The sequence below is a fragment of the Phyllopteryx taeniolatus genome, chromosome 22 (genome assembly GCF_024500385.1).
Source record: "Phyllopteryx taeniolatus isolate TA_2022b chromosome 22, UOR_Ptae_1.2, whole genome shotgun sequence".
NCBI lineage: Eukaryota > Metazoa > Chordata > Actinopteri > Syngnathiformes > Syngnathidae > Phyllopteryx > Phyllopteryx taeniolatus.
Window position 1 is genome coordinate 8,633,167 of NC_084523.1, and position 20,735 is coordinate 8,653,901.

Consider the following 20,735-nt stretch of genomic DNA (forward strand, 5'->3'; position numbering starts at 1 on the left):
AATGCAAAGTCTCTGAAATTCCAATGATCAACAAATATGGATTAATTTATTCATCATGCCCATCTAATGAGAACAGCTTCTGTTTGTAAACGTTACTGTCGGCTTCATCACATCCTGTATAATCTGTCTTCTTTCAAACTAAGGATTAAAACCCAACTCTACAACCACAACTGGACCGTGACAGGTGAGATTAGAGAAAACGCACGCCGATTGATGGCATCTGCAGGGACTTGACGAGAGCCAATCATGAGCCAATTATCCCGATGAATGGGATTATGGCTAGCACCTCTCCTGATGGATCCTCAACGCATCCTCAAGCGGCGGCAACCACAAAACCTGCTGTTCTCATTCAGGAAAGTGGCTGCTCGTCACTATTTGTGTGGCAGAGAGAGTTTTGTTTTGAACCTCGAGGCTTTAAAATGATCAATAAGTGCCTGTGGCTTTTTTTTTTTTTCCCGTCGAGCCGTGTGACTTTGCCACACCTTAAAGCCTTTCAAAGTGTTTTTTGTTGTGCTTGGCGGGAGAAAGGCGCTTTGTCCTTGCATAGCACTCTCCAAACATCAACAAACGTTTTTATTCATTATGCTAATCAAATATCAGTGGCCGGTTGAAGCCTACTCACTGACTGTCAGTGTAGAAAATGCAGCGTTACCTTGATTTAGTTGAGTCATCACTTGTTCGATTTGATTGTGGAATCCTGGAAAGATGTATTTTCGGGGTGTAGGCATAGCTAGGTAGCTAACACGCTGTAGTGGTTGAAATTGCCCTACTAATTAGAGATGCAACAATTAATCAATCTTTTATGATGTTTTCAATCAAATAAAACAGTGCTATTTCTCTTTGTTCAATCACACTTGTCAGTCAACGTTCCACAGTATTCCCAAAGTGTTCGTGGCTAACCTGGAGCGCTGTCAGGTAGCATCGGATAGCGGTGTACGCACGCCTGAACCGTGGTTGTTGTGTACAGTGTAACAGGGTGTTTAACTGCGGGGCATATTTATTATTGATGCCTACAAGAGTGCAGGACAGCTCACGGCGGCACTCAGGTAGACTCGGTTAAGCGGGCCTGATTCTGCCCTCAAATGATTGGTGATAACGCGGTGTGGCTTCACGCTTCGGCTATCCTGCTCTGACTCGCCGCATGACTCATCCTGGTTCATTGGGGTTCTTGGGCTTTGGACATTTTACTCCGCCTAATCGCCCATCTCCCTGGAGTGGAAGAAAAGGGTTGCAGCTGGCAAATTTAAGAACATGAGATTAGGTCAACAGACATGAAGCCTAAAAATGCAAATAGCCATGAATGCAGATGGACTCGATAGGTCTGATCCAGCTCCTTAGGGGAACATAAAAAAGGAAGACGTTAAATTAACAAGAGGTGTTTAAACTGCAGCGAAGGTTACCAGGACCATTTAATGGCGTCATTGTCCTTCTGTTTATGTTTCAAGTTTCATGGCAGCCCACTTAGGCGGCAAACATGTTACAATATTTCAATATTTATGACTGGTCCAAAATCCAGTGTCCTTCTGTTTCAGCCCATTTAGGCAGCAAAGCAGTTAATTGTAGTCGCAACATTTACAACAATCATGTTTGTACAAAATTGTCCTTCACTAGACTCTGCTGTAGTTTGTACGGCAAGTCGATGTTTCCCTTTCCTTAGTTATTTTTTCAATGTCTGGGGCAGCCCATGTAGGCGGCAAACCAGTTGCTTTGGAAGGAATTACACTCGTATAACTGCAATATTTACGACAAACGCCACCCTCATCTGGTCTTTAGCAGGAAGATAGAGCCAGGTAAAAGCCACAGGAAGCGGAACAATTGCAATTTCTCCGTTGCGGTGAAAAACGGCAGATTTCAATCCAAGATTCTGCCTGCACTCTCCTTCGCAGTTCTCGCTCGCACCCCCGTCCGAAGCCTATTTTTAGACGGGTGACTTTATGAAGCAAATAGGTCAAGGCTGTTGCTGAAATACACATGATCACATTGTGCGGGATTCCTCATGACTCTTCCGCCAGCTAAAGCCAAGCCTGAATGATTGGCCTGTTTTTTTTCAGCCGCTCATTCTATGAAAAGATTCAGGTTTTAATCCAAGGTCCTTACATCTGCACCGCAATGTGTAATCGCCGTCGTTAAATCCTCGTTTTTGCCGTCGCTTTCAAGATGGGAAATTTAGCGGTACCCGAAAATGCCCCGGTCGCACTGTATACGTCCTTAATCCTGATCTTTTAAACAATGAGAACAGTCTTATATGTGCCGTCTGACAAAGATTTAGCCCTTTTGTGCACATTCCTCGTGTTCACCCACGTTCCAATGCTTTCGGGATAAATCACCCAGCCTCGACTTTGGCTCCAATGCACCAAAGCCGAGTCAAATAAAGCAATTACAATCCCCAAAAACTTTCTGGTAGCCTCATCGATCAACCCCGCCAAAATGCAGGATTTCGTATTGTGCAGAAAACACATAAAATATCAGACGGATGCTTGTTTTGTGTGTTTGCTTGAAGTTTCTTGGCCGAGCGACTCTGCAAGGTCGCGCTCTGTCTACACGTCTGGAGTGGGATTGCATTCGGGAGGCGGAGAATGCGGCGGTGTTGACATTCCTGAATAGCGGAAGAAGAAGCCGCACAATAGGGGGTTTTATTTAAACTCCATGCTCATGAATGTTGACATTTTCAGCAAAATACAAAAGTGCTGTGAAGGCATGAAAGTAATTTGGCTTTGGAAGCAAATCACTGCTTGCTGTCATGTGTGGAAGGCGCTGGTTCTCAGACCGGGGTGCCCGAATAAAACCACCTCTCCACCTGAGCTCTGTTATTCATTGCAACCGTTTAAAAACCTGAATTTCACAGACAAGCTGGGCGAGATCACCCCTTCCACGCCTGCCCGTTGAAAAACATACTTGACGCATATATACATGGGTGGTTTTGGGTATAGTGAACTGCGAATAATTGAAGTGGGGGCTTCACTTTACTCTCCTAGACATTTCCTCAACTAGTCACCCTTAGCTGTGAGTCAAGAGTTACCCCTGAAGCATTGTTTCCTTTGTGAAAAGTCAACATTGAGTAACAAATGTGTAGCGGTTATCGTATTCATCTGTTTGTTTGTTTTTTTCCCGCCGTTGACCCTGTGGTATCCTTTCCTTTGCCACCGTCCGACGCTTGGGCCCAACCGGCTTTAATGTCACCGTTGCCTCCTTTTGACATTTGTGCTCAAAGGCGATTTTCTCACTTGATGCCGAACCGGGTGTTGACTAAAGTGAGACGCGGCGGGAAAATCACAGTCCCTTCTTCCCCTCACTCGCCGGCTGACATTAGTATTCAGCGGCGGACACTTCCTGACACTATGTTCCTTCACGCCTCTCCCAGAGGATTTCCGACTCTCCGCGTGTCTCTCGTCCTCGCCTCCTCCCAAATTTCATCGGTGACTTGTGTTTATTTTGCATCGCCATGGAGACAGTCGCCTGCGTTGTCGTTAAAGGTGCGGACCACCCGTTGAGATTTAAATCTGGATCTCCTGACTCCTAGATTTCTTGCAAGAAATGAACGTAAAAAACAACAACAACACAAATGTATAGTGTATTTATATTACCTGCACCTATAGAATAATAGTATTTCTTATTTTAAGCTGAACTTACTCAAAGCACACATTTTTATTCAGTCATACTTTCGCCCAGTACCAAATTAACATGGATTGTTCACCCCATCAACAATTTGGCAATATTCTTTTCTAAATGAAGGATAATGTGGAACAATGACAAATCATCTGGCTAACAAACCAACAAATGGTAACAAAAACGTCAGGATTTGTCTGACATGAAGAAGCGGAATGTTCCGTGCGAGTTTGACACCAGCGGATACTATTTGAACGTGAATGTTTCTGATGTACTTTTCAACTTTGCTGCACTTTCTCTAGCCTAATTGCCTTCACAAAGTTTCGTTGTTTGGTAGTTTTGCCGTAGTCGCTGGAGACTGTAACAAACAGTTGTTACAGTTTGACGTCAACAGATGCTAGTTGAAGGCGAATGTTATATGTTCACGTTTTCCCATGTTTGACCGGAAGCTTTCTTGCTTCTTCCGCAAAAAGGTTTTGCAGTTTTGGGATTATTCAGCTAACCAACCAACATCCAAGTATCGTTAAAAATCTTTGTCAAACTTGATAAAGCGGAATGTTAAGCAGACTGATTCTGTTTGATGGTGAGTTTTTGGACAAAGTTGTAATTTCCAATGTGCTTTCTGAAATTTTCTATCTTGATTCCAACTTTTTGAGGTCAAACTGTTTTTTTCATGTCCTTTTTTTTTTGGTTTTTTTTTTTGGCTCCTTCCTCTCATCAAGTCTTGTTGGTAGATGTTTTTGGTTTCCGCAGCTTACTGGGTATTTTGCTCGTTAGTTGAAAGGAAATGATCATGGACCTCAATCGCATAAAAGCACAGCGTGTTTTTTTTTTTTTTTTGCACTTGTAAATAATTGAATCGTCAGGATGTTTCAAGCGGAGTATCGGCGACCGCGCGATGCTTCGAGAATCAAGTGGTCACAATGCGCTTGAGCAAATCGGCCCCCACGTGCCTTTAAAATTCTTCGGAATGTCCACCCTCAATGTCAAGTTAAGCCAGATTAGGCATTTCGCGTCTCCAAAACACCACGGGGTCTCGAGATCTTTTTATCTACCATGCTTATTTACACTTCATAGTGAAATATCTCCCCTTCCCTCTCGTCTCGTGCTCGAGTGAGGCATCCATTTGAATGGCAGAATATTTCAAGGATTTGTTTGGACCACTGGGCCCTCCGGCGGAGTGTTTATGCGGCGCCTCGAGACAAATAAAAGGCAGCGCGCAGCGTGAAAATTGTCCTCCTCCTGCTTTGTGTCACACAGCCTTAAGATCAAACTTTCTCAACATTCGTGTGCGCAGTTTGTTGAAGCACTTCATTAGTGACAAGTGCTGTTTTCACCACAAGCTGGCGGTGTAAACTATCCAGCCGAGCATTATTTCTAATGTTAACAAGTACCTATAACCAACATCGATTCATTGGTGATTAATCGTGGTGGAGGCAGGTTGGTGACTCAATCTGAATTGATTTACTGTCTGAAGATGGAGCTTACAACTTGGGGAAGTTCAAGACAATGGTGGCATCAAAACAGGAATTCAGAACACTCAGATGGAGAGTCTTCCAAAGTGTTAGAAATAAAATCGAAAAAACAATGGCTGGATTAATTGAGTGTTCCTTTCATCAACAAAGCCATTACCCAAGGCTATTACCTCTGCCAGGGTGTTTTCCCTACGAGTGGAATGATGATGGAATGAACAAACATTTTGTTTGTTCCTTTCGATCTGCAGGAACTTGTACGAGAAAATCAATGAGATTCATTGAGTTTAAAAAATGAACAACCGATACCGGTTTAATAAAAAAACAAAAGATTGTTTTCAGGTTGTTTTTTTCATCTAGTTACAAATACGTAGCCAAAATCAAAGTTCAGTACATACCTTGGTTTTAAGTTTGAAATGAAAGATACTCAAATCAATGTATACAATAGATTCTTTTCTTTTCAGGAAAGTGCAACATCAGTGGTTTGTCTTCATTTTAGTAACAGGAGGACATTTGGAGGGAATTCAATTGTGTGGATGCCAAACATCTAAGCGGACTCGCCGGAGATGCCCCCAACGGGGGTGTGAAGAATCCTTTTGGAGTCCCGACAAGTTGAAGTATCTTTAAGAAAGTAAACTGTCCTCTGTGTGGCACTCTGAGAAAAAACCTCCAGGATCCCTGATGACTGGCGTGTTTAGAAGTGAGGTCCAAAACATTCCTTTTCCCCAAAACTAAAACTAGCTGAGAAAAAAAAAGGATAAAGCTATGCAGTCGTCCGCGTTGTCTGTTTAATAGCTTGTTAACCAAAATGTTACGCTACTTTCTTTTTTTGGGGGGGGAACAAACCCCCGTTTTTTGTGGGAAACGATTATTGGCTATATATCCCCACTTATTCAAAAATGTAGAGTTTAAAAAAATATATATACAGGTATTTATATATATATATATGTGTATATATATATATATACATATATATATATATTTCAATAACGGGTCTCAATTCTCCACAGATTTTCTCTGTTCGCGGTCGGGCCCGGTCCCTATGCCCCCCGAATAGCGGGGATCCACTGTATTTGCTTTAATTTCATTTGTCTAATCATATAATTGGTTGCTTGATTGAATTGTTACGGATAATAATATATATATTAGGGCTATATAAATCTGAAATGTCATTTTCTCCCCAAAAATTGGGTGTTTTTTTGCGTAACAAGCACCAATAAAGGGCAGTTCAAAAGAGTTTAAAAAAAATGGCTTCGTAATGTATGTCAGTGGATAGCTTTCCCTTGTCATCGAAATGACGAGCGCATGTTTACCTGTCAGCTTGCTCTCATTTTGAACCACATTGACCAAATGGCTATTTTCCAAAGGCATTGTATCGGGCGGGGTGGGGGTTGCTCCATCAAGCTCTCACAAGCCGCTATCTGAATTCTTGCATCAGCTAACAGAGAGCGAGCGCAAACGTGGTAATGAGCTAATGGAAAAGAAAATAGGAAACGAGATGTGGATCGAACCCGCTCGTACTCATCGGATTCGGAACCCCTCAAAGGAACGTGGTTTAAACGCCACTTTAGGTAACCGCCGTTGAAAAGTCCATGACAGCCAAGCCTTCTCCATCCCTACGACACGCTCTGATTGCAGCCAGGACGGGACCGTTTAGTCCTCCCGCACCCCACCCTTGCTCCAATTCCTCTCCGGGCAGCCAAGGAGAGAAAAGGTCCTTCCAAATGTCAAGCGGTTCGTGCTGCTGCGAAAATGCATGTCGAGCTTCATCGCCGCTCAGTGCGGAGTCGGCATTGGCCTCGATTATGTCTCTTGACAACTGAATCCACTTCTCGCTAACACCCTCTGACTCGCACTCCCTTTTTTCCCCACCACATCTTTGGCTGCAGCATTCCATTTAATTTTCTGTGAGAACATTTTTAGCTTTTGCTGAAATGGAAGTGGGAATATTTTTGATTGAAGTAGTCAGCAGGCGGAACGATTCTGTGTTTTTGTGTGTCGACTAGGAGTGTAACGGTACACCAAAAATCATGGTAAAGTCAGTACCTTGGTCGTGTTGGTTGGTTACCATGAAACAGTTTCAATCTTTTCCTTTTAGGAAAGTGCTACATCAATAATGTGTCTTCTTTTTAGGAAGAGCATGTGTCGCCGTAGGTAGAAGAACGTGTGTGTAGGATTAACGTTTGCATGATGCTGTTTAACTGACTTTGGTGTACAGTGGTGACGAGTTTGTTTAGATACGATCTGTTGTTGGGCCAATTTGGCCAAAATGGGCAGGCTTCACCCCAAAAAAAAATATTTGTATGAAAAAAAACATGTCAAGCAAAACAGTGACTTCGTGCTAATATTATTTGCTTTTCTGAAAACTCAAAATATAGAAGAAGAAAAAAAAGACTGTGGAATGGATTTGGATGGCAAAGTGATAATTATTTACAGATATATAATCAAGAAATCTGAAATTCACCCCCTAACCTTTCTCTTTTACTCAAAAGCTGTGCTGATCTCAATTCCAAAGCGATGCAACACGGCCATCGACAGGGATTTGTTAGTGATTAAAGTGGTTTCAAACAAGCTGGGCCAGACCCTTTTCCATGCCTAGCCATTGAAAAATGTACTAGACGAATATATTCGTCAGTGGCACTTAACGGTTGGATTCCAATTGACAAATGTAAGAAATAAATCAATGCTATGTTAAGTTTTATGAAAAAAAATGAAAGGTTTGATAGAATCCAAAAATGTACTTCTTTGAATGGATTGTGTCCAATTTCCCAGGTGTACCATTCGGGGTTGGTTAGGGTTAAGCGACGTTAGTACTAAGAAGTTGTAGGTAGTAGTAAAAGTCTCATGGCTCTGAAATACATTCTCTCCCATACTCTAGTTACTGTCCGAAGGGATTTTGGAGGCAGGTGAACCGTGTCATCCAAATGAGTGTCATCGCAAAGCCAAGAAGAAGCACACTCATGTCGCTTGTTAAAATATTTAGACGATAACATCTTGGAGTGAGCGAAAACGTTATTAAGACGGCAGCTGATTACTTTTCTGTCCGCTGGACCGAAAGCCAGTCATCAGCTGAGGTGGCTTTGGGTTCTAATTACCCTACCCTTCCCGATCGCGACGTCCCCGAGTCCCAGAGGCAATAACAACGGCAAGACTGCGTAATCCTCGCAGGTCAACGCGCGATACGATATGCGAACGCATGAGCCGGGCCCTTTTAATGGAGATGCGAGGCCGTCTTCCCAGCCGAGTTGCTACTGACAGCTTGTTAGCAAAGTCATCCCGGGCCGAGATGACCTCTCGCAAGGTTTAAAAAAGCATTATCAGGACGCAGATAGCGACCGGGTCAAGACGGCTATTTGAGGGGACGGCACGCGAATGGTACAGGACGCCAAATGTCTTGATGGGCCATTTTTGATGCTCCGCTGAGTCACAATTACTGTGAAGACAGAAAAAGGGAAAAATGGACCCCGCAGGCAGACAAAGTCACATTAGCGAATTAGCTAATCCGTCGCCAGCACGACTTGGGACCGCGACATCTGGACTTCTTTTCCCAGACGCGGCGGTTGACCTCCGCGTGTTTCTCTCGCTGGTCACATCGAGCACTTGTTAGCACACTTAGTGGCTTGGACAGATGAATAGAACATTAGCGCCTATGTCGCGGCACGTAGATAAATAAAGATGGACTCACTAGACACTCTATTTGATGCACCGCCACACACTCTCAGATTTGCTTTTAGGTCTCAAAGTCTAACAAAAATCCAAACAAAACCGAGAACAAAAACTGTGTTTTTAGTTTTTATTTGGCTTTTTTATTTCAGCTTTATTTGTGCACCGACAATATGTACTTGGATATCATTGATACATCAAGGAAAATGGTAATGATGACGATAGAACTCAAAACAAAGTCATGATTGCAATGGCTCCTGTAAATAAATGTAGATGTTCGATAAAGGTCAGGTTTCCATTCACAGAGGTGTCCACTAGCAAGAGGTTGAGCTGCACTGTATTTGTTTACGCAGTCGTACAGAGGAATCATAATCCGAATAAATGTAGCGTTTGACCCCTAATGATAAGCCAACAAATAAAACATTAGCGACGATGTGAACACCGCGACTCAAATGTCAGGACGTGTTTAAAATGCCTCTCGCGCCGTCGCTCCGCTGTGGAAATCGAATTTAGCCGTCAATACGCTCACCAAGGTCGTTAAATTACCAGCTCGTTACAGCCCCGCACGTTATTCTACATAATTCCTCCCAAGGTCACTACTTGAGTCCTGTTTTTTCCCCGCGTCTTCGTTCGATTCAGACAAGCCTTCATCTCAGTGATTATGTGATGTCACATCCACTTAGGAAACGCAGAGACACTCTTTTTTTGATTCAAGACAGCGACAAAGGCGGCGAGTTATTCTGAGTGGAGATGCACCGAGGCCGGAAAAAGAGGGTCCACTTAAATGTGCGGCGCTCGAGCAGTAGCCGACTTCTTTCCTGGGATACTTTCCTCGGAACTCAACAGTCAAGCAACTCTTAAATTTGCGGGAGATTTCTTTCTGAAAGTGTACACAAGACTCTAGAACTCTTGTTTGAGCCTGTCAGTGTCCGTTCAACTGTGCGGCTACTTCTTACTGGGATATGCGCTTCGGACTATCGCAATTCAGGGTTTAGCAGAATTTGATGTAAAATTCTAAGGAAAATCTGTTTCTGAACAGTCTTAACAAGAATCCAGATCTCCCTTTTCAGCCAGTCAAGATCCATGTGGCGCTTGGGCAGCCCTCTCAGCGGCCTGCTTCTTTCCCAGAATACGTAAGCAATGGTTTTGATCGATGCCTGCCTGATTATTATCAACTGTTTTTTTTTTTTTTGGGAGGGGGGGAACAAGGCAAGAGAGCAACTTGTTCCCACCGTGTGCTTTTTTTAAGTGCATCCAAATCCAGCCGGTAATGACTTCTGCCGTATCACTCGCCGAGACGTTAATATTCCGCGGATTATCTCCGTCGCTAACCCTCGCATGCACCCCCCTCCGACATCCAGGACATCGAATTTGGGGTCTGCAAAACATCATTTTCAAGGAGGGGTTTTATTTTCCTCCCCCTTTCGGTCTCATTTTATTTTTGCCTCATGTTGTCGTCGTTGAAGGATGCGGCGCGCTGAGCGTCCGTGATAAGTGGCTTCGCTTGGCTTCTCGCTGGGTTGGCGCTAGATAGGTGAACACTAAGCTGGGCTGCAGGGCTGCATGGTTATCTGCTAACACACACGTACATACAGTGAGTGGTGTACACTTCTTTTGGGAGCGAGAGCTTCAGTGCACTCATGTTGGTGCACACTCGCGTATGGATTTAAATTTACTTGACAGTTTTAATATAACAAGCTGTGCAGTGACACTGCACAAGTTATCACAGGATGCGCAAAGCATGAAAATGACTAGAAAGGACGATTGAGGGCAATCATTTATTTCCAGATATACCACTATGAAACGCGCCATCCCAAAATGATGTCCGTCTTTCACTCCATGAACTGCGTCTTCTTTTCTTATGCTCTTTACACACACTTTCTTCTACCTTCGGCGACACATGCTCTGTTTATAGCATACATAGCCATACTCTGTTGGAGCGTGAGGTGCCTAAACTTGTGCGACGCGACTTGTGCTAATCTTTATCTTCTACTCAAAAGCTATGCAACGCTCTGTTTGTCATTACAGTCATTTAGAAGCTTGACTTTTAAACAGACAAGCCGGGCAAGACCCGCCTGTTGAAAACCGTACGAATATACACGTCGGTAGCTGTAAACGGTTTGATTGCAGCTGACGGATATACTGTCGACTTAAAAATTAAACAAACCAGAATTTATTTATTTTTTTAATCCCCACCGAAGATGGTTAGCTTTGTAGCAGTTAAATTAAATCCTCCTTTTTTTTTTTTAAACTGTGAAAAGCTAAACTAAACTGAACCTGTTGCATGGATGACTGTCTATATTATATTGAGGGCTGCATTTTGAAATGCGTTGCTCGTCAAACGCCTGCGTTCATCCACACGACCTTTCCACGCTATTCACTCCGCACTCATTAGCGGTAACGCAAGGTGGCAGATGTACGGCGGCGGCGTTCCGGCAGGTGGGCGAGGTAGAATGGTTAAGTGATGAATGGACGCCCCCCCCACCCCCAACTATTGTTGCCCTCTCGTGTGCCGTTCACACATGGAATTCAAATGTAATCAAGTGTATTTAATTAAGCTGTGGGCAGATGGTCGCACGGGCGATTTCACGCCGCCTTATGTTTTACGCTCTGCATCATAACCCGACGGGAATGCAGACGGGAGAGCGTGTCGTGGTGTGAATGTGACTTTCTACTCTGTCAGTTTTTAAGGGCGAGCTGATCCGTCTTCATGATGATGACGCCTGTCACAAATCCACTTTCCAGAGGAAACAAATGTACTTTTTTTTTTTTTTTAAGGTATGCAGTGTCACCTCCATTCCGTCATGTCTTGCGCATCCATAGTGTCACATTCTCACCCTCTCTCTCCCGGCCCGTGTTATTAAGCCGCTTATGAGTCACCCGTCATCTGCTCCTTCTGATGGAGTGCCTATGTACATATATTCATTTGATTGGTTCTCTCTAATCACCTCACAAGTGGCAGAAATTAATCGCTGCGGAAATCCTCCCGTCTGTCTGCGCGTCAGGAATTGTTTTTCCCTCCTCCTATGATGTGATTGATTGCGTTTGGAATGAAGAAATCAATGAATTATTTGTCAAGCGCTCCATAAAAAGAATATTAGTGAAATACGTGGTCTACGCTGGTCTACGAAATTGTATTAAAATGACACAAGATGCTGTATTTTTCCAAATACTATATTTTGAGCTATAAAAAAAAACGTATCGCATATAAAAATAGAAATCATCCTACTGTATTTAAAAATAAATAAATGTTCATGCATTGTCAATTTTCTACTAAATACAATGTTTTTGTTTTTATGCAAAATCCTACAAAGTTCGACCTACCTTGTACATGACGTAAAAATAAAATAGTGCATCATAAATAGAAAAAAAAATATTTTGGGGGATTTTGGATCATGATATTTCGAATCTTTTTTTAATATTTTCTTTTTTTGTATGAATTGTCCTTACTTTCATAAAAAAAAAAATAGGAATAAATAAATAAAAACTATTATTTGTGGGAGTATTGACCCACAGCCCGACGAGTACAAAAAAATATCTAGCGGCAGAAATATTTGGGGGAGATGAAATATAAATAATTCCACACAATCCTCGTGCAATAATCAACTATAAAATAATGATACAATAAGTAAATAAAATAAAAAAAGAAATTCATAAAGATTTTGTTACGGCATTATTAACCTGCTACCCAACTAGTCTACAACTTCAAAACATAAAATAGGTACTTTTTTTTTTTTTTTTTTTTTTTTACAGCAGCATTGAACCGCTGCCTGACTAGTCCCCAAGAATTGACTGCCACCAGAAAAACATTCCGCCTGTGTGGAGTTTGCATGTTCTCCCCGTGCCTGCGTGGGTTTTCTCCGGGCACTCCGGTTTCCTCCCACATCCCAAAAACATGCATTAATTGAAGACTCTAAATTGCCCGTAGGTGTGACTGTGAGTGTGAATGGTTGTTTGTTTGTTTGTGCCCTGCGATTGGCTGGCAACCGGTTCAGGGTGTACCCCGCCTCCTGCCCGATGATAGCTGGGATAGGCTGCAGCACGCCCGCGACCCTAGTGAAGAGAAGCGGCTCAGAAGATGGATATATAATATGGGCTGTGGGGGTGAAATTGGCTCCGCCAATCCAGCCGCCCGTGAAACTGTTGGCACTGGACAAAAGCTAATGACATGGCTGAAAGTGGCCATCGTGAGCACTATTAAAAGGATCCAATTAAAGCGAGCGAGGCGCTGCCAGCAGCACTCCGCCAGGGATAATTTTTTTCATCCGTTTGGTCCGCCGGCCCGAGCTATCGCGCATAGATAGGTGGCGGGTGGGAGGGGCCTCTGAGCGGGCCTCGTAATTGGATATTGACTTAATGGGCACTTTGTATCGGCGGGTGACAAAAGACGCCTTTCGGAAAGCTGGCAAATGAGTTTATGGAGGACGGCGCGTTCTTGCGTCTGCAGCTCGTAGATTGTTTAGGAGGAACAATTACAGCCTGTCACTGTCAACCATGATGGATGTTTACTTTGGAAAAACAATGAAGCTAAACATAGACTAAAACGTACAGCTTTATTTGCGCTTTCCCTAGTCTTCTTTTGAGCTCATTTAAGCGTTAAAGTATGTGGTTTCGTAAAGACCAAATAAGTCTTCAGTGACCGTAATACCGTGCATCTTTAGTAAATTTAACGTAGATTTTTTTTTTTTGTAAAACAAATGTGTTCATCAAGCCAAACAGTCTTTTTTTTTTTCCCCCCGAAATAATCGCGACGATTTAGTCTTCGATGAACCTAATGTACGTGCTTTCATAGAAATCGACAGCAATGTAGTCTGAGATGAACCTAACATACAAGATTTCGCAAACATAGATAGTTATAGCAACACTTACATGCTTTCATGGAAATTGATAGCAATAAAGTACGCGTTTTCATGAACACAAAAGACAATGTAGTCTCATGTGAACAGAACATACTTGATTGTGTCAACTTAGACACCAATTCTAAAAAACTAACGTATGTGTTTTTGTAAACATTGAAGACAAATTAGGGCCTTGAATGAATGTAACTTACTTATTTTTGGGAACATAACATTTGTAAAGACAAGTGGATTTTTATGTACATTGAATAAAATGTAGTCTTTGACGCACCTACCATAAATGTTTTTGTAAAAATAAATAAGTACATCAAATAAACAAGACAATTTGGTCTTCAACGAAACTAATGTAGGTATTCTGATAAAACATCAAGGACAATATTTTCTTAAATAAACCCAACGTGCATTTTTGTAAACATGGAAGAGCCTAACATAAATGTTTTACATACAATTTAGACTTCACCAGAACTACAAATTTTACACTTTAGTAAACCTAATGTGCGTTTATGTTAACGTCAATGACAATTTTAACGTTTGAATGAAGAATTGACATGAATTTAGTCTTCAAATGTATGTAAGCGGTCTAAACACCCAAAAGACTATTTTGGTAATTTCAGTCTTTCTCTAAAACATCAAATATATTTTAGTCTTCAACCAACCAGACGTAGCGGCGGTGTGAGATAGTTTAGCCTCTTCTATGAGATGATTAGCGCTAGCTGGTGTGCTGTGATTATCCTCGACCTTTTGACCAGCTGGGCTGCCAGTTCAAATCTGAAGAAAGCTCGAAGCCGAGGGGGTTTTGATCGGCGTCGGTGCGACGTTTCCGCTCGTCTCGGCCGGTTTCTGGCCCGGGGTTAGCTGCGAATTAACTGCCAAACAGATTGTGTCGTTGTGCGCTAATGTAGCGTAGCGGCGGCGGGATTAGGCTGACACAGCGGCACGTTCCCGTCCCTGCCGTGGACAGCGCCCTCGTGCCCTCCGCCAGCCTCCTGCACCCCCTCTAAAAGCAAACAGATGACATCAGCTGTCCACAGTCTCACTATCTCGCTCATCCCGTCGGATCTCCCGACTGTGAAAAGTTCACGGTGGTCATCTCTGAATCATCGCCAGTCTCTCAACAGAAATACAGACTGCGACCTATTTTTGATTGTGGAAGCAATAGAAGGAGCTGGAGGTGCGATGAAAGGAGCCTTTCAAATCTTTCCGTGACCAAGGACAGGAGACCTCGCTCTGGTTCCCCGTTAAAAAGATGACACCGCGCTAGGTTAGTTCTGATTGTGTGTCATGCACCTGAACGCCACACTTGATGGCCCACTTCTCGAGACATACTGTAATGAAGGATATGCGCCTGTTACATACCAGTTGCGTAAAAGTTTTGTAGAACAGAAAGCCGCCTTTGTCAAGCTAATGGCGTCCTGTGCGCTAATGTGAGGCGACAAGCCGCGAGAAACGATAGCATGCCGAGAACAAAACCCCCCAAGTGCATTTTATGTTTTAATGACATGTCTTCAGCCTACCGACTAGCCTAATGATTTTAGCGACATATTGCAAGGTTGCTTCTTGCGTTATCGCCGTCTCCTATCCGTCAATTAGCATTAGAAACTATGTTTCTAATGCTAATGCTAAATAAACTGAGAGGTAAGTTTGGTGTGGTGTTAAAATTTGTCAATTGAAGTGTTTTAGCTACGCTCCCTAAACATGCTGCAGAAGAACATTGAAACGCGAAGTATGCTCGCTAGTGGTCCTAATGCTAAATAAACCGAGTGCTGTGCCGTGCAAAACTATTTTGAACAAAATAAAAAAAAGTTAAGTTTGAAAGTACATTGCAATCATGCACTAAAAAGGCGCTGCCTAAATGGGCTACAGAAGAAATTGAAATGGAGTATGCTCAGTAGTTGTACCTATGCTAACAGCAAGTATGATGTGAGACTATTGTGAAAGAAAAGAACATTGTTGTAAATAGGGCATTATTGTCATGAACTAGCATGCCGCTGCTTAGACGGGCCGCGGTAGACACGAAATAGGAGGTATGCTCATTCGTGTTTATACTGTAGTGCTAATGCTGAATGAACAGAGCTTAGTGTGGTGAGGAACAATTTTGAACGAAAAGGATATTGTTGTAAATGTCGTCCTGAACGAGAGAGGAAATGCCTAAACGGGCTACTGAAGAAATCAGAACAGAAAGTATGTCGAGAAGTACTTCTAAAGCTAATTCTGAATAGAGGGCTATTGTAAGCGTGATGCAGGACTATTTTGAGCGAAAACATTTGTTGTAAACTATGAGCTAGCAGGCCGCTGCCTCGACGGGTTGTGAAAGAAATCGAACAGTACGTTTGCTGGGTCGTGTTTGTAGCTAATCCTAAATAAACAGAGAGCAACGGCAGCTGCAGTGCATTTCAAATACTTCTGCCGCCTTAATGGGCATGATGACGCGGCATGTGGGATAATATCGAGCAAAAATACAACCCCCGGATTGCGTTGCCACCTGCTTGCTTTTTCTACACAAGCATGTCATCATCAGGTTACTACACGTCTGCCTTTCCAATCAATTTCCGCATCCCATTTTTTTTTTCCCCCTCTGTGTGGACGATGCAGCCACCAGCGCCTCTGGCTGCGTTCCAGACTATCCCGACGGGTATTAACGTTTCATCATCAGCCCAGCCAAAACGACTCCTCCTCTCTCTCCCCGCTCACTGGATTTTTTTGCTCCTCTTTCGATCCACATAAATGATATATAATCGCAGTTGATTAAAGTCCCCACTCCACATCATGGAAGAAATCTGCCAATAAGCACAGGGCAGAGCAAAGTGCAAAGAAAGCAGCTTTCAGGCCCATCCAGCGCAGCCGCCGTGGGCGCGTTTGTCCGCCTGCTAATCCTTGGCGCTAATGCCAGGGCATTAGGGCTGCCCCTCACTTCCTAATTGGCTAATGGTGGGATTACTCCGCGTACAATGGACCTTGCTGACACTTTTTGGACACTCAAAACAGAGGGTTTAGGGCACAGGGGAGATCATTAGAACCGCTACTGAGCATGCTGTTGCTTTCCTTTTTTTTTTTTGCTACCCGTTTAGGCAGCACTCTCATACTAGAAGACTTCAATTTATAGCAAATTTTCTTTCATGTTGCGAAATGTCCAGTACCACACTGAACACTATCTTAATTTAGCCTTAGCACTAAAACCACTTTTGCGCATGTGTCCTGTTTTTGATTTTCGTTCGCTGCCCGTTTGGGCAGCACCTTCCTACTCATGACGATACTTGACTATGATGTTCTTTCAAATTAGAGTTATTACGTTATTGTTTAGCATTAGGGAGCCACTTCTGAGCACGTACTTCCGGTTTCTGCAGCCCGTTTAGGCAGAACACCTGTTTCTCAAAGATGACGCTGTGCACAACGAACTTTAAAATAGTCAAGCACCACACGTAGGTGTCGCTTTATTTAACATTGGTACAAGTCAGAGTATTCTTACGGTTTTGTTTTTGTTCCCGCTACCCATTTAGCCAGGGCCTTCGACATACTGCACTACAACAAACATTTTTGTAGTTTAAATATTACCATGACAGATGGAACTCGATTTATTTACAATGAGAAACACAACTGAGCGCGCTTCCTGTTTTATTTTTCTTCCGCTGCTCGTTAAGGCAGTGCCCTACGACTTCAAAACAACAAACTTACTTTCTCACTCAAAATAGAGCCACACTGTACTGACCTCTCTTTATTTAGCGTTAGAACTCGAGTCACGATGACTTTCTTCCGCTACCCGGTTAGAGTTCTTGTTCCTGAAGGGAAAAAGGACAAAAGCAGGACAAGCACTTAATGGATAAGTGTTGATGCATTGCACCTGTGCTCCGTTCTAATCTTTCCTCTTAACGGCCGTTAAAGTGGGTGTGCAGCGCGGTGATGAGCTCGTCCAGGGTCTAACCTCTTCATCCACTTGTCCCCTGCAGGCACCACCAGGCACCCCAAGGAAGGAGAGGTCCCCGGGGTGGACTATAATTTCGTAAGCGTCCGGCGCTTTATGGAATTGGAGAAAAGTGGAGCCTTGCTTGAGAGTGGAACCTATGAAGGTGAGCACGGTGGATTGAGTCCGTCCTCCTTCGGTGGCTTAATCAAAACAAACACTTCCTCCTGTGGTCACATGGGCTCGTCAGGCCCGGATTGTAAAGGACTTGGCCCCCCTCCAGTTTCCTCGAGGGACCCCCTGCCTTCACGACGATAACTCAAACTTCCCAGCAAAAGTCCATCCTTCCATACGGTTCTTTGAGAAACAAAATAGGGATGCCAAGAAAATTTGGCAAGTTGTTTAATGCAAGCAAACAGCCCGTCTACGCAGCGACCTCCTACTTGAGGACAATACCGCGTTATTTACAAAAAGCTGTCTTGCCGCACCAAACCGTCTTTGTGTAGCGTTAGACTGGCATTCAACCACTTCCAAGCCTGTACTGTCCTGTTTTCGATCTTCCGCAGCCCGTCTAGGATTGCCCTCCTACTTCAAGACGATACTGCACTATTAACCTCAAACGTTCACATTCCAATAGTCTCTCACCACACTTTATTTAGCAATAGCATTAAAACACAACTTAGAACATGATTCTTGTTTCAATCCTCCTACTTTAACACAATAGTATATTTTTACAACAAGCTTTCTTCCTGGATTGAAATTGTCCCACACCACACAGTGGTGGGACCTCTCTCTTTATTGAGTATTAGAAACACCACTGAGCAGAATTACTGTTTCAATTTCCTCCGCAGCCCGTTTAGACGGGATCCTCCTTCTTCAATACTTAAATTTACAAACATTTAGTCCTTCACCACACTTAGCTCTCTCTTTATTTAGCGGGGAATACTTCCTGATTTGAGTTCCTCCGCAGCCCGTTTAGGCAGCGCACTTCAACAAGCCGCCTCTTTCGTCTAAAAATAGTTCTGAACCACGCTGTCTTTATTTAGCCTTAGCATGACATGGAACCACTTGTATACTGGTATTTCCATGACGTCTGCAGCCCGTCTAGGCAGCACCCTTCTCCTTCAATGCACAACATAACAACAATCAATCAAGTTAAGGGCATTGTATTATTCTTATAGAAGCATGTATTAGGGATGCCTGCTCCTTCTGGTGCCCTCTGGTCTTTCCAGATAACTTTTACGGCACGCCCAAGCCTCCCGTCGAGCCTGCTGCGCCGTCGCTAAATGTAACGGAGCGGCTGCTGCTGCTACCGGGCGCCAGACCCAGCTCGGAGGGCAAGCGCAAGCGCAACAAGTCGGTCAGCGACATGGAGAAGGCCAGCGTCGAGCCCCCGGAGGAGGAGGAAGAGGAGAGGGCCGGCGCTGTCATCGTCAACGGCAACGGCATCGCCCTCACGCCAGGTCAGACCCGACGAAGCGGCATCTTTTATTTGAATCCCATTGATTCCAGCCTTTTTTTTTTTTTTTTTTTCTTTTGCAAGCATCCCATGATCACATGAAGCGGGTGTCATAAAGGAGCCATTGAGAGTTCGCTTTATTTTTTCTTTTCTTTTTGTGGTTCTAAAGCCAAAACCACACTTGGGTCCTGTGACGCGTCTAAGCTGGTTTTTACGCCCGCCAGACGTCCAAAATCTGTTCACTCGCAGTGAGGCTTCATCAGTGCAAGCGGCCACAGGGAGAGAGGAAGGGATTCTTTCTGTGGTTTTATGTTTTTGCATTTTGTTTCGCTTTTTTAAAAAAAACAACAATTTTTTTAACTCATTTATTTGCAATTGTCGCTGCTTTAACTTAAGAAAACAATGATGGAGTTTTGGTTTTACCATAAGGAGCATAAACAAGGTAGGATGCTTTATTTTATTGCCGTACACGTATAATTGTGACATTGGATAAATAGGTGGTAGCATGACATAAATTGACAATATCGATGACTGGCATCAAATTGAGGTGGAAATGACCACTTCTACATGTCTGTCTGTTTCTTTGGTGTAAGCTGATTTCTTAACCGGAACCCGCTTGATGTAATTGGGGATTAGAGGAGCCCGGTTTTCCCGGGATAATCGGGATTCCCCCGGATGACCGCAATTTCCCCTGCCATGTGCGCAGGTAGCCGGCTTTTTTCCAGCAAATCAGATTCTTTATTTTTTTTCACCCCCAAAAAGGTTCAGTATGGGCATTGTCCTCTCGAAAATTACTTTCGTTTCATTTATATTTGAATAACTGTTCCATTTTGACAGGCTGTAGCTTTGGTGTCCAGACTACTTGGGAGTGATTTAAAACAATAATAATGTAAAGTCAAGTCAAAACTGACAAATCAGAAGCAAACAAAATAAGAGAAAATCAGTAACACAGTGGTGACTTTAATTTGTTCCATAACTCAAAACATGCATATCTCAAATAATCTTTTTCCATTGAAATGAATTAAAAATTCCAATAATCTATTCCAGTAAAAAAATAAAAAAACATTTTGTAATTTGTTTTTGAGAAAAATAGCACTCTATAGTGTTGTACTTTATAAAAACATACAATAAGGCCTTAATTAAAGAGAATATAAAGAATTAAACTGTTTTGCCGCATTTTTTTGCTTCAGTTCAGTGGACATTGTGCTGCTCTTTCTGGTGTGCGCATCTTAGCCACCTGGGGGCAGTATAATACAGAGAAGCGGCGAGATCCTTGGAGACGGTCCTCAGTAAACTGCAGTGATACAAGACATTTTCGGACAGGATAAAGAATACATGGTTGTGAATATTGTTCTATCGTCTGTCTACATGTGTTGTGCCTCAGTTTGTGGTCAAATATCCATTGCCAGTCAATGGCACTTTATATTTTGTGTTAACAGTACAGTGTGTTCAAGTAGTCCGCAGCAGCCTGCTTCTCTTTAAAAAAAGAGTTTGTCGTTGTCGTGTCTAAGGGTTCTTCGGCTCTTTTGTCACCGCAGAGTCGAGCGAACATGAGGACAAGAGCCCCCCCGGCGACGCTTTGGCCGACGCCCCGGCCGAGGCGGACCCCGGCCGGTCCCCGAAAAGCGACGTCCTCCCCAAGCTGGAGGAGAGCGAGGATCTGGGCCCGCTACCCGACAACTGGGAGATGGCGTACACGGAGAAGGGAGAAGTCTACTTCATAGAGTGAGTGACACATTTAGGACGCCTTGTTTTGTATTTTTACACTTGTGCGGAGATAT

General features: G+C 43.4%; 1 protein-coding gene across 8 annotated transcripts in view; it reads left to right on the plus strand.

Moving 5' to 3' along the window:
• magi2a (membrane associated guanylate kinase, WW and PDZ domain containing 2a) overlaps positions 1–20,735 on the plus strand; it is a 66,468-nt gene that overhangs the window by 25,365 nt on the left and 20,368 nt on the right. For 6 of the 8 annotated variants that reach the window (XM_061761925.1, XM_061761924.1, XM_061761923.1 and 3 more), the window contains exons 3-5: positions 17,542–17,661; positions 18,728–18,958; positions 20,493–20,679. In XM_061761925.1, coding sequence (XP_061617909.1) covers positions 17,542–17,661; positions 18,728–18,958; positions 20,493–20,679 — 538 coding nt within the window. Of the gene's footprint in view, positions 1–14,622; positions 14,859–17,541; positions 17,662–18,727; positions 18,959–19,248; positions 19,397–20,492; positions 20,680–20,735 lie in introns of those variants that run through there. The other 2 variants (XM_061761930.1, XM_061761931.1) reach the window with 2 other exon arrangements.